Raw genomic sequence first — 15184 nt, 5'->3', positions numbered from 1 at the left:
CTGGGGGCTTGCTCACCGTTTCAGAAGGGATGGGAATAGCGGCAGCAGGCAGGCGTGGTGCCGGAGCAGCAGCTGAGAGCTTATATCTTATCTGCAAGGCTGGAGACCGAGAGAAAGGGCAGGGAGCCGGGAAACTGGGCCCAGTGTAGGTGTTTGAGACCTCAAAGCCCCCACCCCCCCTTGTGACCACCTCCTCCAAGAAGGCCACACCTCTTAATCTTTCCCCCAAACAGTCCCACCAACTAGGGACCAAGCATTCAAATATCTGAGCTTATGGGGGCCATTTTTATTCAAATCACCATATAAGGCTTCCACGCGGAGGCCGGAGGACAATTTTGTGGAGTTGGTTTTCTTCTTCCACATTCCCTGTGGATTCTGGGCGTCAGACTCGGGTCATCGGGTCTGTGTGGCAGATTTACCCCAACCATCTCAGGCAGCCTGAGTTTCAGTTTTGCCAGACGAGAACATTCCGGAAACAGTTGTTTGACTCTGTGAATAATAATGTGTGCTCAATACTACTGACTTGCACGTTCCAAAGTGGTCGAAGTGATAAATGTGGTGTTGTGTGTATTCTACCATAAAAACCGTAAAATGGGACTTGCGGCACCACGTGTGGGCTCACAACCATCTATCCCAGGGGCTCTGGCGCCCTCTTCTGGCCTCCACAGGATACTGCGGACATGCGATCCACGCAGGCTAAACACCCGTGCACACAAAAGAAAAATAAAATTAAAAACCTAAGATATCCATCAGAGTAGTGAGCACACAAAACATGCGTGGCCTTTGCACTGGGGTTGACCAGCCCTCTCATGGAATACTGAATCTGCCTCAGGCCTCACCAGCACACAGATGGCCACACCTTCCACGTGGTCAGACAACGAACCCACAGGGTCCTGGACAATATTTGCTTCACAGCAAACAAAAAGGCAGAAGTAAACTTGAACACACAGCACGAGCATCCGTGGTTTTCAATGGGAGAAGCTGCTGTGCAGACGGGGCCCCTCCCCTTGCCTTCCTTCCAAGGATGAGGGGGTTAATTTCTTGCTCCATCCCCGCCTCCCCCCAATCCCGTCACGGTTTTTTTGGAGTGAAAATTTTCAGGACCTCGCTGCTCCATCTCGTGCTCTCTGCTACTTTTTTGGGAAGGATTCTCAGCTAGCGGGTGCTTTTCTGGCTCCTTGACAAGTTACATTGTTTTCTATAAAAAGCTCCCTCACCAGCTGCAGAGCAAAGGACTACAAGATGTCAGCTGTGCATCACGTGGGCCGTTAGAGAACTATGTGGAGGTGGAGAATCTTCCAGTGGGATTGTGGAAAATATTCTTCAAACAGTTTGAAGAGGAAAAACTAAATAGGAGCTCGGTCGGTCCAGCGCAAACACGCGCCGCAGAGAACGGAAGGCGCCCTCAGAAATCGAGAGGCTGGGAGGCCTGTGGCTGCCCGCGGAGCTGAAGCAGCGTCCATTCGAGAAATTCCTCTGCCTCTCTCAGCCCCTTTGTCATCCTTGAGTCCTGCCGGGTCTCACATCTACCACTGTGAGAGCTGAAGTTTTGAAATATCGTCGCAGGGTGGCGATAATCATTTGATTGTCACAGATGCATCGCTACAGAAAATTTCAGAACTAAACAAGCATAAACCAAATTCACTTGTAAACCCACTGGCTAGAAATGGTCCCGGTTTGACATCTCAGGGGACAGCTCTCACACCCTGTTATAAATTCTGGTCACCTGCCATGCTGTATTTTCCTGATATTATTTTACCCTCTGTAAAATGGGTCCAATAATTCTGCTCAGAAGTCATGTAGGAGTTAAATAAGACACCGGTTGTAAAATGCTCGGCCTGGCAGACAGGTTCAATAATTACTCAATAACACTGAAGCCGTCATTCTCCATCCCTCAAGCCTCAGAGGCAAGGGCATGCTTCACCGAGAACACACACTCCCTCCCTCCCTCCCCCTTTCCCTGTCCTGTAATAGCGCAACACAAACCTTCTTATGGGTCCACGATTCATTCCCAATCATGCCACACACACGAATGTGCGCACACACAGACATTCCACACCCGTGTTACTGACATACAGTAAACGAAGCAAACTTCAGTGTATAATCTGACAGATACTGACATATGAACCATTAGCGAGGCCAAAAGGGAAGAAAAACATCTTCCTTCTCGGGGATAGTGGTGAACTTTTGTAATCTTAGGCCTGGGGAGGCTGAGGCAGGAGGATTACTGTGAGTTTGAGGCCAACCTGGGGCTATACAATGAGTTGGAGGCTAACCTGCGTGACACAGCAAAGCCTTGTCTCAAACCAAACCAAAACAACAACAACGAAACAATAACAAAGATCCCAAAAAGAATAGAAAAGAGATACTTTCATCTGTCCTGGATTTTATGGCCCAAGACCCTAAGACAAAAGGTTTAACAGGACAGAAACACACACGTACTTAATACAAACTGTGAAAACAGCATGCAAGACTCTATAAGGCAAAGAGGATGCAAAGAATGAGTTAAATGCACACGTGCACACATGAAGAGTGCACACTGGCCGACTGATGTACAAGTGGGCATGTGCAGTCTGGCCTTGTGTGTGTGTGCATGCGCGTGTGCACAAAGGCCAGAAGGGGTCATCAGATATACTGAGCTGAGGTCACAAGTGGCTGTAAGTGTACCCCACATGGGTGCTAGGTTCTGAACTCTAGGCCTCTGGCAGAGAAGCTTTTTTGCTTGTTTATTTTGTTTTGTTTTTCCAAGGCAGGGTTTCTCTGTAACAGCCCTGGCTGTCCTGGAACTCTCTTTGTAGACCAGGCCAGCTCGAACTTACAGAGATCCGCCTGCCTGTCCTGAGGTCTAGGGCAGGGGCCTCCCACTTGAGGGCTCATCGCCTGCTTCAAGGGAGGAGGCACTCCGCCAGGATGACCTTCTTGTTTCTGCCATTTGATCAAATCCCTTCAACCTGAAATACTTCATCGGCCAACACACTGTATTTGGGGGTAGCATGTCTGGAAGGAACCTTATCCAAACAGTACAATAAACCCGTGAGCATGTCCACCACCCCAGAGGTTTCTTGTGCTCCTTTAAAAAGCCCTCTGTCCAGGTTCCCTACTGCCCCTCCCCGGCCACTGTTCTCCCCCTCCCACTCTCCTCCCCACCACATCTCCCCCCCCCATGCTCCTCCCCCTCCACTGTTCCTCCCTGGCCACTGCTCCTCCCTGGCCACTGCTCCTCCCCACCACTCCTCCTCCCCTCCCCTGCTCCTCCCTGGCTGCGGCTCTGCTCTCCGTTTGCATTTTAGAATACACCGCAGAACCCACTCACCAGGACTGTGTTCTGCCCAGCTACTTGCACACAACAGGCTTTTGTGGGGGCACTTCTGCTGTTGCCTAGACCTCTGTCCATTTTTTTTTCTGTTTCTGAGTGGTACCCCAGTACTGGATTTGGGCTGTTTCACCCCCTCCCCAGGAGTAACACCAAAGCCTTGGTATTATCATTTCTTTTTTTTTTATCTATCTATCTATCTATCTATCTATCTATCTATCTATCTATCTATCTATCATCTATTTTTCGAGACACGGTTTCTCTGTGTAACCTTTATCCTGGCTGTCCTGGAACTCTCTCTGTAGACCAGGCTGGCCTCAAACTCACAGAGATCCACCTGCCTCTGCCTCCTGAGTGCTGAGGTTGAGGGCTTGAGGGCTTGTGTCTGGCCAGATATTTCATTTGAAAAAGAATCTATGGCTGGGAATAAGGCTCAGTGGTGGAGCGCTAGCCTGGCCGGCTTTGGGGTCAATTTTCTTGCTGATTATGCCCCTGCCTTTCTTTTTCTGCAGAGATGGGGATTTGAACCCAGGGCTTTGCACATGCTGGGTAAGCACTGACCCAGGCCTCACCATGCTCTTCCCTGAACTGTTCCACTTTCTGTTTCCACAGCCCAAGGAGCCCTTCTCACTCGCATTAAATGCATATCATGCAAGTCAGCAGAAATTGTAGGTGAGAAGTTTCTGGCAGCCATCGCCTGGCTCCGCAGGTGAGAATCCACCCAGAGGGACTTCTCGAGAAAAGACTGGAAGACTGAGTCCACAGCCAACCTGCTTCTCTCAGTTCCTCCTTGTAGCAAAGAAAGAATGGGGAAAGTGAGGCACAGAAAATACACTGCCATCTGAGGCTGTGGGGCCAAATGCCCTCTGTCAAAATTGCCTTTCCCACTAGCTGACCTTGCATTTTATTGAGATGCAAGATGGCTGTAGTCTTGACACCTACAAATGTAAGGATTTATGCGTTGAGGTCTTAATTAGAAGGGAACGTCTACATTAGTTACCAGTTAGCGCCTCATGCTTCCTCTGGGGCAGGGCTTCAGCCCCAGGGTTCTATAATCGTGTACGGAATATTTCCACCATTACAAAGCTCCTTCAAAAATAAATAAATATGAGCAGTCCCCACAGCTGTTTCCTTATTTGCTGAAGGTGAAAGAGGATAAACATGCTTACTGTGATTCACAATATTTGTGTAAAGGGCCCCACACTAGAGCTGCCCTGAGTATGCTCAACAATAATATTTGGGGAACTTTAATTTCTTATCTTGGATGGGTCCTCGCCACATGGACGCAGCTTCAGCCTTCTCTCCCTGTGTTGATACCTCCAGAGTCAGAAGAACCTGTGCTTCCAGGAATTGCCTTCCCCCAGTGGGACGACGTGGACAAGGCTGGGTTCCCTCCTCACTGGGTAATCAAGTAGAGGCCGCTTGCCCGTGATCTGCTACCCACGGCCACCTTTCCAGACCAGTTAAGCAGGCCGCATGCAGGTGCTCTTCAACTTGAGCCTCTGAACCCCTGAATAGAACATTACAGAGGTTCTTGCTCGGCCCTCTGTTGACCCAGGGTGCCTGGGTTGACTAGAATGGCTCCTCCTCTAGTTCAGTGCCCAGGTACTGCTGGGGCCCCACTTTGAGAACAACTAGCCTAAGTTATCTTTCCAAAGCTCCAAAATTTAAGTCACAGCTGGGAAACTGGCTTGCGAAGGTTGGGGAAGGGACTTGTTTGCAGTTTAATAAGGTTACTCTAGGCCAGGTGTGGAGGCAGGGGCAGAAGCAGGATGCTATCTGTGAATTTGAGACTAGCCTAGTCCACACGACGAGTTCCAGGTTAGCCAAGATCCAGGTTAGCCACGCCTATTTCGTGAGACCCTGTCTCAATAGATAAATAATAAACAAACAAACAAGCAGGCCCCATTGGCTAGTTCCTAGGTGTTGGTCACAGGACCACACTCAGGGTATCATCTGTCTGGTCTGACATTTCTTAGGAGAGTCCCAGATTCAGGAGCGGTTTATGCAGATTCTGTGGCTGGCTGTACTGGTTAAGCTTTGGGGGTGTTTAAGCATGGTGCGTAAGACTGAGTTAGAGAAAGGTGGTGTGGCCTGGGACGGTGTCCACAGGCTGCTGGGTCCTCAGAGCTCGGGAAAGGCTCATTCTGGCCGAGGGCCTGGGGACAAGCACACATGTCCAGCATGCACCATTAAGAACGGAGCTGAGCAGAGTGTACGGAAAGGCCTATGAGGACAGCTTCCCAGCTGGCAGCCCAAGGCCAGGGGGGATCAGCCCCATTATGGCATAGTTCTGGAAGCACTGTGCCACGCTCAGGGCACATACAGGGCTCACCTCGGCAACGTAAGCCCAGAGCTGCCACCCAAAGCATCTGTCACCACCAATGTCAGGCTGTGGCTCATGTCCTAGGTTACTGATGCCTGGTGTGACTGTCCTCCATATTTCCTACTGTGCCCACTCACACCTCACAACATCCCTGGGTTGTCTAGCGTCAGGTGGTGGCTTTGAGCTGGGCTGTAGGTTAGACCCCTTGCAAGAGCTAGCCCACAGCTGAATTCCACTCCTGTACTGAGTTTCCTCATTCCTGCTCCGGGCCTCTTTGGGTCTCCCATTTGGGGGGTGGACAGTGCAGCTGATAGCATCTCCTACTGAGGACCACAGCACCAAGTGCCTTGTGGTTCTGTGAAGCCTTACACTCAGGCTTCTGCTGTGGGCTTTTCAGTTTCCCCCGAACCAGACTTGTCTTTTAAGGTTTTTGGCATCTTTGTCAACAGTTATAATTTCATGAATTTATTTTTGAGCCTTTATCCCATTGGTCTACATTTGTTTCGTGCCAGGCTTCATGACAGTTTGGTTGCTATGGCGCAACTGCGGAACGTGAAACGGAGCATCATCTCTGCAGCATTGCTTCTCTTTGCTTCACATTGCTCTGGCTATTTGTTTACATTTGGGGCCCTGCCCCCCATTCCTGGGAAGAGTCTCACTGGAATTTTAATAGGGATTGTACTATGCAATAAGACATCAGTAAGATGTCCATTTCTACAATAGTGAATCTGATCCATGAATATTAAAATTACCTTTTTCTTATATTACCTTTCTTATTGCTCTGGTCAAGCATCGTTTTGAAGCAAGAGTAACGAGAATGGACATGCTTATCTCACTCAGTTTTTCCCCATTTAGTATGCGGGTAGCTATGGGTCTGTCGTGTACTGCCTGCTACATTTCTTCTTCGCTCGGTTTGAAACCTTTATCATCAACATGTGTAATTCTGTTAAAGGTTCTTCTGCACCGACTATTCCACCTGTGTTATATTACACTGGCTAATTTGTATAATGAACCATCTTTAATTTCTCGAATGAGACCAATTCGGTCATGGTATCTGACCTTTTAAATATATGTGTATGTTTATATGTGCACACACATACACGCGATTAAATGTAGCTCTAGTTGGCCTTGAACTAAGTAATTGAAGACGACCCTGAACCTAAGTGTTGGGATTACAGGCATGTGCCACAAAGCCTGGCTATCTGCAATTTTGTTTTTGAGTGTTTTCACATCGGTTTCTTGGCTCTTTTCATCTCTATAAAATTACGATGCTGACTAAGCCACTTCCACTCACACCTCTTTCTTCCCTCAGTTCCATCTCCACTGGCAGGTTCTGCTCTGCCTCTTTTCAGCTATGGACCCCATGATGCATTTGAGAATCCACCTAAGACTAGGGCTCCCTAACTTTGAAGGCAGTGTGGTTCGGGATAGAGAAGTGTACTGGAGTTGGAAGGCAATGTTGTTTCTGCTCCAAAGAGCTTTTCCTTGTTGAGTAAATCTTACATATCTAAGACTGAACTCCACCTCAAAAAACAAATCAAAAAGAAGCAAAAAGGTTCAAATAATGACATTCTTATATAGAAGGCACAAAACATACTTTAAAAAAAACCATTTATTTCATTTATATGTGTGCTCTATCTTCATATACACCTTTATGCCAGAAGAGGGCATCAGATCCCACTAGAGATGGCTGTGAGCCACCATGTAGCTGCTGGGACTTGAACTCAGACCTCTGAAGAGTAGCCAATGCTCTTAACTGTTGAGCTCTGTCCAGGCCCCAACAAAACACACTTAATAGAGGTTTAAATAAGTTCCACCTTCTCAGATGTCAGTACATACAGGCCTCACAATCCAGTGCCACTGTCCCCAATTAAGTCCCATGATGCAATGACATACTAATGCATGAGCTTTTTAGTCAACATTAGGTCCAAAGTTGTCCCCGACCGCATGGCAGTGCAGGTGACGATATCCTAAACAGGACTTTGGCTGGGTAAACAAGGATTGTAATTGGGTAAACACAGACCTAAAAGTGGGTTTCTGTTCATCAGAAATCTCTTTAATCTTGCCCCCAAAGGTCAACTACCTCCAAGGGCATCTGGCTTCCTGAATATGAACAGTCTGTACCAGTTCAGACACCCACCCTGTTAACTGTCATATAAAAAATCTTTCCTTTTTGCTCTTCTTTCTGCTCTTCCCCCATCTCCTACATGGCCTTGGCAGTTCTCAATAAACCTTTCTTTCTACCGACAGTGGTCAGGCTCAGTGGCTGCACTGCACCCTTACTAGTTTGGTGCCGAAACCCTGGACCTAAAAGCCACCAAAGACCGGACTTCAGGGGGCTGGGGAGATGGCTTAGTGGTTAAGAGCATTGCCTGCTCTTCGAAAGGTCCTGAGTTCAATTTTTGGCAACCACATGGTGGCTCACAACCATCTGTAATGAGGTCTGTGTGCAGACATACACACACACAGAATATTGTATACATAATAAATAAATATTTAAAAAAAAGACCAGACTTCAAGTGAAGATGCATATGAAAAATTAAGATCAAAGGATACTAGTCAGCTTATTTAAGAATATCCAATCATCCAGAAGAGTCACCGTGTGAGGAGCTCACAGAGAAGGGTGGCACTTGGCACTTATGTGGAGTAGAAAGCTCTACTCGGCTTTAGGCCTTTTACATTCTGGAGTCATGTACGTTGGAAAGAGAAATTCAAAGTATGGCTCCTCTCCTTTAAAGAACAGTGTGTCTAATCAGGAAGAAGGGTTAGTCAGGGTGGTGTATATTTTTTTAATCGATATTTATTGAGCTCTACATTTTTCTCTGCTCCCCTCCCTACTCTCCCCTCCCCCTTCCAACCCTTCCCCAAGGTCCCCATGCTCCCAGTTTACTCAGATCTTGTCTTTTTTTACTTCCCATGTAGATTAATGTAAGCCTTAGTGTCCACATTGTTGTCTAAGATATCTGTGATTGTGGTTTGTAGGCTGGTTTTCTTTGCTTTGTTTAAAAACCACCTATGAGTGAGTACATGTGATAACTGTCTTTCTGTGTCTGGGTTACCTCACTCAAAATTATGCTTTCTAGCTCCACCCATAGTCCTGCAAAATTCAAGCTGTCGTTATTTTTTTTTCTGCTGTGTAGTACTCCATTGTGTAAATGTACCACATTTTCCTTATTCATTCTTTGGTTGAGGGGCATTTAGGTTGTTTCCAGGTTCTGGCTATGACAAACAAAGCTGCTATGAACACATGTCCTTGTGACACAATTGAGCATCCTTTGGATATATACCCCAAAGTGGTTATTACTGGGTCTTGAGGAAAGTTGTTTCCTAATTTTCTGAGAAATTGCCACACTGACATCCAAAGGGGCTGTACCAGCTTGCATTCCCAGCAGCAATGCAGAAGTGTTCTGGTAGAGTATGCTTTTAAAACCAGCACTGGGAGAGCAGGTCAACCATGGCTACATTAAGAATTAAGAAAACTAAAACCAACCAACCAATTCCCCCTGAGAATAAACTATTAGAAAGAATACTGGGGCCAGCAGCACACCTGTAATCCCAATACTAGGGAGGCAGAGGCAGGCAGATCTCTGAGTTTGAGGCCAGCCTAGTCTACAGAGCTAGTTCTAGGACAGCCAGAGCTGTTACACAGAGAAACCGTCTCGAGAAAAACCAAAATTTAACAACAAAAAACCTGGTATTTATTACAAATTTTTGTCCACACATGGCTAACATGGGTGACTCAAACCCCTCCCCCGATTCTTCGCTAACCTTAAACTCCTACAGAGTCACAGAGGTTGTATTTAGGGGTGCTAAGGGGTGCACAGGAAAAGATCTTAAGATGTGCTTCTCCTGGGTAAGTCATCTCTAGCCTAGTCTTAGGTGCTTCTGATATGTATTCTTGAGGTAACTTGCCAGTGCAGCACAACATGGCCAAATGCTAACACCAGATGGATGAGGTGCCGGGGATATACAGATGGGAAGCTATAGGTACTCACAGGGGTCAGTGTAGGATCTGAATCGCCAAAGACCTTACTGTTGTTTTCTCTTTTTAAGAGCAAACAGGCCTTCTTTTTTATTTTATATTTTTATTTCTCCTACAGAAATTTTACAAACAGACCTTCTTTAGAAACTCCAGCAGGCTCAGTTGTGAGCTGCTTGCCCAGACACGAATGGAGTATTCTCCCCACGCCTCCCTTCAGGAGTGAGGGAGCTGCACTGATGAACACTACAGGTCACAGAGAGAAGTCTGCTGAACAGATACTAACAATTAAGAATGAGGCCTGAAGCCGGGCGGTGGTGGTGCACGCCTTTAATCCCAGCACTTGGGAGGCAGAGGCAGGCGGATCTCTGTAGGTTCGAGACCAGCCTGGTCTACAAGAGCTAGTTCCAGGACAGGCTCCAAAACCACAGAGAAACCCTGTCTCGAAAAATAAAACAAAACAAAACAAAACAAAAAAAGAATGAGGCCTGGTCAAGTGTAGGCAAAGCACAGGGGCTTCCCAGCCGCTGCTGCTGGGGTCTTTCTGTAGCACATCACCCACAGACAGGCAAGGGGAGCACAAAATTCAAGTGTAAGTAAGACCTCACAAAGAACAGACAGGCTTCTTGTACTTTATTTGAGTTATTTCCAAACAACAGTTACAAAAGGTTTTAATTTTTATAATACTCTTTATAAGAAAATAAAATTTAAATAAAAATACATTCTCAATAATACAACATGGTTACTCAAATTCACTATTTACTTTTTGATAACTTACATTTTCAAACTAGACACTGTAAAAACCAATATTTACTACCAACTTATTAATCTCCAGGTCAGAAATGGAAGCGGATAGCATCAACCAGGATCAGTGAGTCAACTCTAGAATGAGTTTTGTATCTGTCATGTATGCAAGGACACTAGTGAGCACTGCCGAGTCTGTCTTTACCAGCCAGTCAACAGCACTTGAAGCAAATTAGAAGGTGCGTTCACTTAAATCTGTTTTTTTAAAACATGGCTTAAATGAGCTTTTCCAGCAGAAGAATGAAACCAGGCCTTGGAAACACAAACAAAAGCCACAGTCATCAGTCATGTGATGTTTCCTGTTGGTAAAATAAGAGCCCAGTTTTGACTCTTCACTATTACCCGTGAAATTAAAAACATGTTTCTTTGGTAAACAAAATAGTTTGATTTGATTAAAACCTTTGCTACTGTCCATTGTCTTATCAGATGACGATTTAAAACAAAGCAAAACAAAACATACAATATATTACCCACTCTGAGTGGATGGACACAGCTCCATGAAGCTCACAGCTAGCGAGCATCTATGGTAAGAGGATAAGAGTCCCCCTACCATCTTCTTCTGTCCTTTCTGGGGTTTCCAGGTTTTAGGGAGAGGTGAGCTGCCATATATATATATATTTTTTTTTCCCCAAATGCTCTTTGTAAAAGGCAGAGAAAGGAGATCATGGAGTTAAGACTCAAAAGTACTCAAGAGCACAGCAAAGGAGAAGGTTCTTAGAAGAGCCTTGATTGTCCAAAAGGTCCCGTGACATCACTTCTGACTGGAAAAGACTTAATCTAAGGAAAATTAGTTATATATTTCTTTTTTTACATTGTACCAAGCTATCTAATTAATTCTAGTCAATTTGGCTGTTTAAAGTGTCATGTATGTCAATAATAGAACTAGGAGACTGAGCTCTCAAGAGTTATACATGTACACAGCTTTGGCCCTTTTAATCCTATGATCTTTAAACATATTTATGATTGGAGTTTGATATTAGAAATGTTGGGGGTGTTGGATGTGGTGAACATGCCTTTAATTCCAGGACTTAGGAAGTGGAGGCAGAGACAGGTGGATCTCTGAGTTCTAGGCCAGCCAGGGATATGTAGTGAGACCTTGTCTCAAAACAACAAGAAATTGTTAGGAAATAGTTCCTCTTGGGAGGAGAAAAAACCCAAACAAAATAACCAACAGAAAACTGAAAACCATGAAAGATCTCTCTTATCTGGACCTCATGTCCTTTTTAGGTAGACATTTCGGAGAAGTAGGAATTTTAATACGAAGCTCATGAGAAATGTATTAAAATGACTTTTTAAAAACATCTACAACACAGTACAGTTAATGGGATCTCCTAGTCTGTCGGATTTAAAGGACTCGGGCACAGTTCAGGCCCGCCTGTGCTAACTCTTAAAAGTCTGTTACAGAATATTACTTTAAGATGTGTTACCTTTGTTTACTCTGTGAAACATTTAATAATCAAAGATATGTCACATTCTTCTATGTTTCATTTGTTTGACTCTGTGAGGCTCTGTTACTTTGCCTCTTTAAAACACCTGATTGGCCTAACAAAGAGCTAAATGGCCAATAGCAAGGCAGGACAAAGGATAGGTGGGGCTTGTAGGCAGAGAGAATAAACAGAAGGAGAAAAGAGGAATTTGGGAAGCAAGAGAGATCAGGAGAGAGAAAAGAAGGGCTAGCCACCCAGTCAGCCACGGAGTAAGAGTGAAAGTAAGATTACAAAACTAATAAGGAAAAAGCCTAGAGGCAAAAGATTGAGGGGATAATTTAAGTTAAAGAAAGCTGAAGAGAAATAAGCCAAGCTAAGGCTGGGCATTTGTAAGTGATAATAAATCTCCATGTGATTAATTTGGGAGCTGGATGGCAGGCCCCTCACAAAAGAGCAAAGAGTAAAAACAACCAACAACAAAAGTCATTTAGAAAAATACATTTTTCAATCATGATTTTTTTATGGGACAACTCTGTGTTAAAAATCTTTAAAAATAATTACCTAATAACAATGTAAAAACAATTACCAAGCAACAACATAATTGGCAAATATATTCTGAATTACAGCTTAAGCTCAACGAAATAGAAAATCACAGCTAGTTAGACTTACACCAACAAGTCACATTTCAACAGGAACATATGTAAATACCCCAAGGTTCAAAGTACCACACTTAGAAAATGTTCTGAATTAAAAAAGACAAGTAAGTACCATGGTTTTAATACTGATGAAGCCAAGCGCATCACTCCTCTCCAGGGTGGCACTTACTTCAACTGCTTATTTATTGTTACTATTTTCAGGACCCAAGTAGAGTAAGGAAAAACAGGATTTCAACAGCTGCTGAACCTAATTCCATTTGGTTAGCAGGCAATAAGGAAACAGCAATAAAATATAAACATTTTCAGAAAAGCATTGTTCTAGGCTTAAACACTGATCATTTAACTGATCATAAAAGATAGATACCATGGAGTATCTAAACTACAATCTGGAACGTGCCAGATTATTAAAGTGCGCCAAGTGACCAGTTCTCGAGTTAGAGCAGGACCTAACACTATATGGAGGGCATCTTTACACGCCCTTATTAGGACACGAACAGCAGGCAAGGTCAAGTGATTTCTCACCACCTTCACTATTCTCTTCTGGTTGGGAAGAGAAGCCTTCAGGAGTAATGTTAAACTGAATTCTCAAATTAAGAAAATGAGTACCTGATATTTAAAACAATGAAAAACATGTTAGTGGTCTCATTTTATTTCCTCTGCCATCACTCATTTCAAATGTAAACATGGTGCACACAGGAGCACATATTCCCTGACATCTACCTGAGCACTCTTACACCTGTGACTGACAGAACATCCACCAACACTCAAGGGCGTTCTGAGGTCTTCGTCTCTGTCTCCATAACCTGCAACGGCGAGTACAGCAAAGGAAAACCGTTCTTTTTTTTCCTTTTTAGAGACGGAGGGTCCAGATGAACTCAATGAAAGTTCAGAACTGACAATGAACTGGGATTTTCTAGTAAAAGACAATGTTGGCAGTACAGAGCAGGCACTGACGGTAGTGAAAATGAGTCCACACAATAGAGAGCTACAAGGAGAGATGGCTTCTTACTATGAAGTGCTCCCTTTATCACAAGCTTCTTAGGAACCTTCCTTAGAAAGATTCTTTCCATCAAAAGAAGCTGCAATGATATGGATTTGAAGGAAATCTTGGGTTTCAAATTCTCTAGTAATAAAATCATGGATATCAGAATTCCCAAACAGTTCATTTCAACCATTAAATATTAAATACATTGTGAAAGCAGGTGTCATCAAAGCCAATGTCTGCTCTTACATAGTATGAACAAAATTGGGTGAATTAAAAACTTCATGAAAAGGAATATTTTCCAGTTCTCCATCAGTTGATCAAACTATGATATTTTCCCAACAATTGGATTTTCCCTACGAAACAGGAAAAGAAAAATGCTCTTTAAAAATATACAAATTAAAATGTGACATATACAGAACCCATCCAACACTTAGAATTTTCCTTGATCTTTCATCTACTGAGTCTTGCTTTATTAATTCAACAAGTATTACAGATCACTTACTACATTTAGGTACTACTCTAGAAGCTAAAGGTACAATACTGAACAAGACAGACACATGACTCACAGAGCTCACATGATGGAATAGGAAAGGAAAATAAACAAAATAGTTGGTATAAGAGGGTTTGCTTGTTCATTGCAGCCCCCCTCACCGCCCCCCAGTGCTGAATGCTAGTCAACCACACTAACACCAAGCTATTTTCTCAAGTCCCTTCCCTCGCCAATTAAAGAAAAAAAAAAAAAACAAACAAACAGATGTGTGAAGTAACACTGCAAGGGTCAGAAGGTTGGACAGTAAGCAAGAGTACCACCAGCGGTTGAACTGGGCAAGGTATGGCATGCACACACGATGACGCACCCCCCCCCCCCCCCAAGACAGGGCTTCTCTGTGCAACAGCCTGGATATTCTGGAACTTGTTTTGTAGACCAGGTTGGCCTTGACTCCAAGAGTTCTGCCAGCCTCTGCTGGGATGGGATTAAAGGTGTGGCCACCATGCCTGGTAGGGAGGTACTATTTAAGGATGGTCAAGCCTTGGCTAGGAACTTCAAATGGGTGCAGGAAAATTAGAAAACTCTTGTTGGAAGAGATTCAATGATACTAATGAATAAAATACAGAATTAGGATGTTCACAATACAACCTTTGTAATTAATGTACAAAGCTTTCTGTTCAGGAAGAATGTACTTATACAAATAAAACTGATTCTTCTTATTCAGAAATACAAAAACACTACCTCATAATTTTCAAAGACTATTTAAAAGAGTGCAACAGGGGTTCAAAGTCTCCCACTAACGGTGTGGGATCTTGGGCAAGACATTCATTTTTCTTGCACTTAAGTTTTCTATGTATAAAGTGGGAAGGAAACCATGATATACTGGTATGAGCGCAAGGACGGAGGAACATACACTCTGGAAAATACTGTTGTGTGCTGGTCCTACCCACCGCGCTCCTAGCAGAACCCTGTAGCACTGGAGTTCTTTGTATCAGGGAGGGCTGGAGGTTACTCTAGACAGCTTTTCTTTCAGTAGGGAAGAAATAGTTTTTTCTTTTTCTGCTTGTGGACATTATCTCAGAAAACAAAGTGGGGCTCTGAACTACTGTGGCTCATCTGATACTGGAAGAAAAAAATCTTCAAGATTTAGAGTACCTTAGTGCTATACAGTTCCCAATGACATGGCTCAGTTCTGGCATTAAAT

General features: G+C 44.3%; 1 protein-coding gene across 1 annotated transcript in view; it reads right to left on the bottom strand.

Annotated features, from left to right (window-relative positions):
- Window positions 1-10234: 10234 nt before the first annotated feature.
- Window positions 10235-15184, bottom strand: part of Rasa2 (RAS p21 protein activator 2) — a 97156-nt gene continuing 92206 nt past the window's right edge. Inside the window, exon 24 of the mRNA XM_050157316.1 lies at window positions 10235-13843. Within this exon, the coding sequence (XP_050013273.1) occupies window positions 13813-13843 (31 nt within the window). The 3' untranslated portion in view covers window positions 10235-13812. The remainder of the gene's footprint in view (window positions 13844-15184) is intronic.

Source organism: Alexandromys fortis, unplaced genomic scaffold, assembly GCF_014885135.2.
Source record: "Alexandromys fortis isolate MF-2015 unplaced genomic scaffold, M_Fortis_MF-2015_v1.1 scaffold_85, whole genome shotgun sequence".
NCBI classification, from domain to species: Eukaryota; Metazoa; Chordata; class Mammalia; order Rodentia; family Cricetidae; genus Alexandromys; species Alexandromys fortis.
This window is presented reverse-complemented; position numbering and strand designations above follow the sequence as displayed.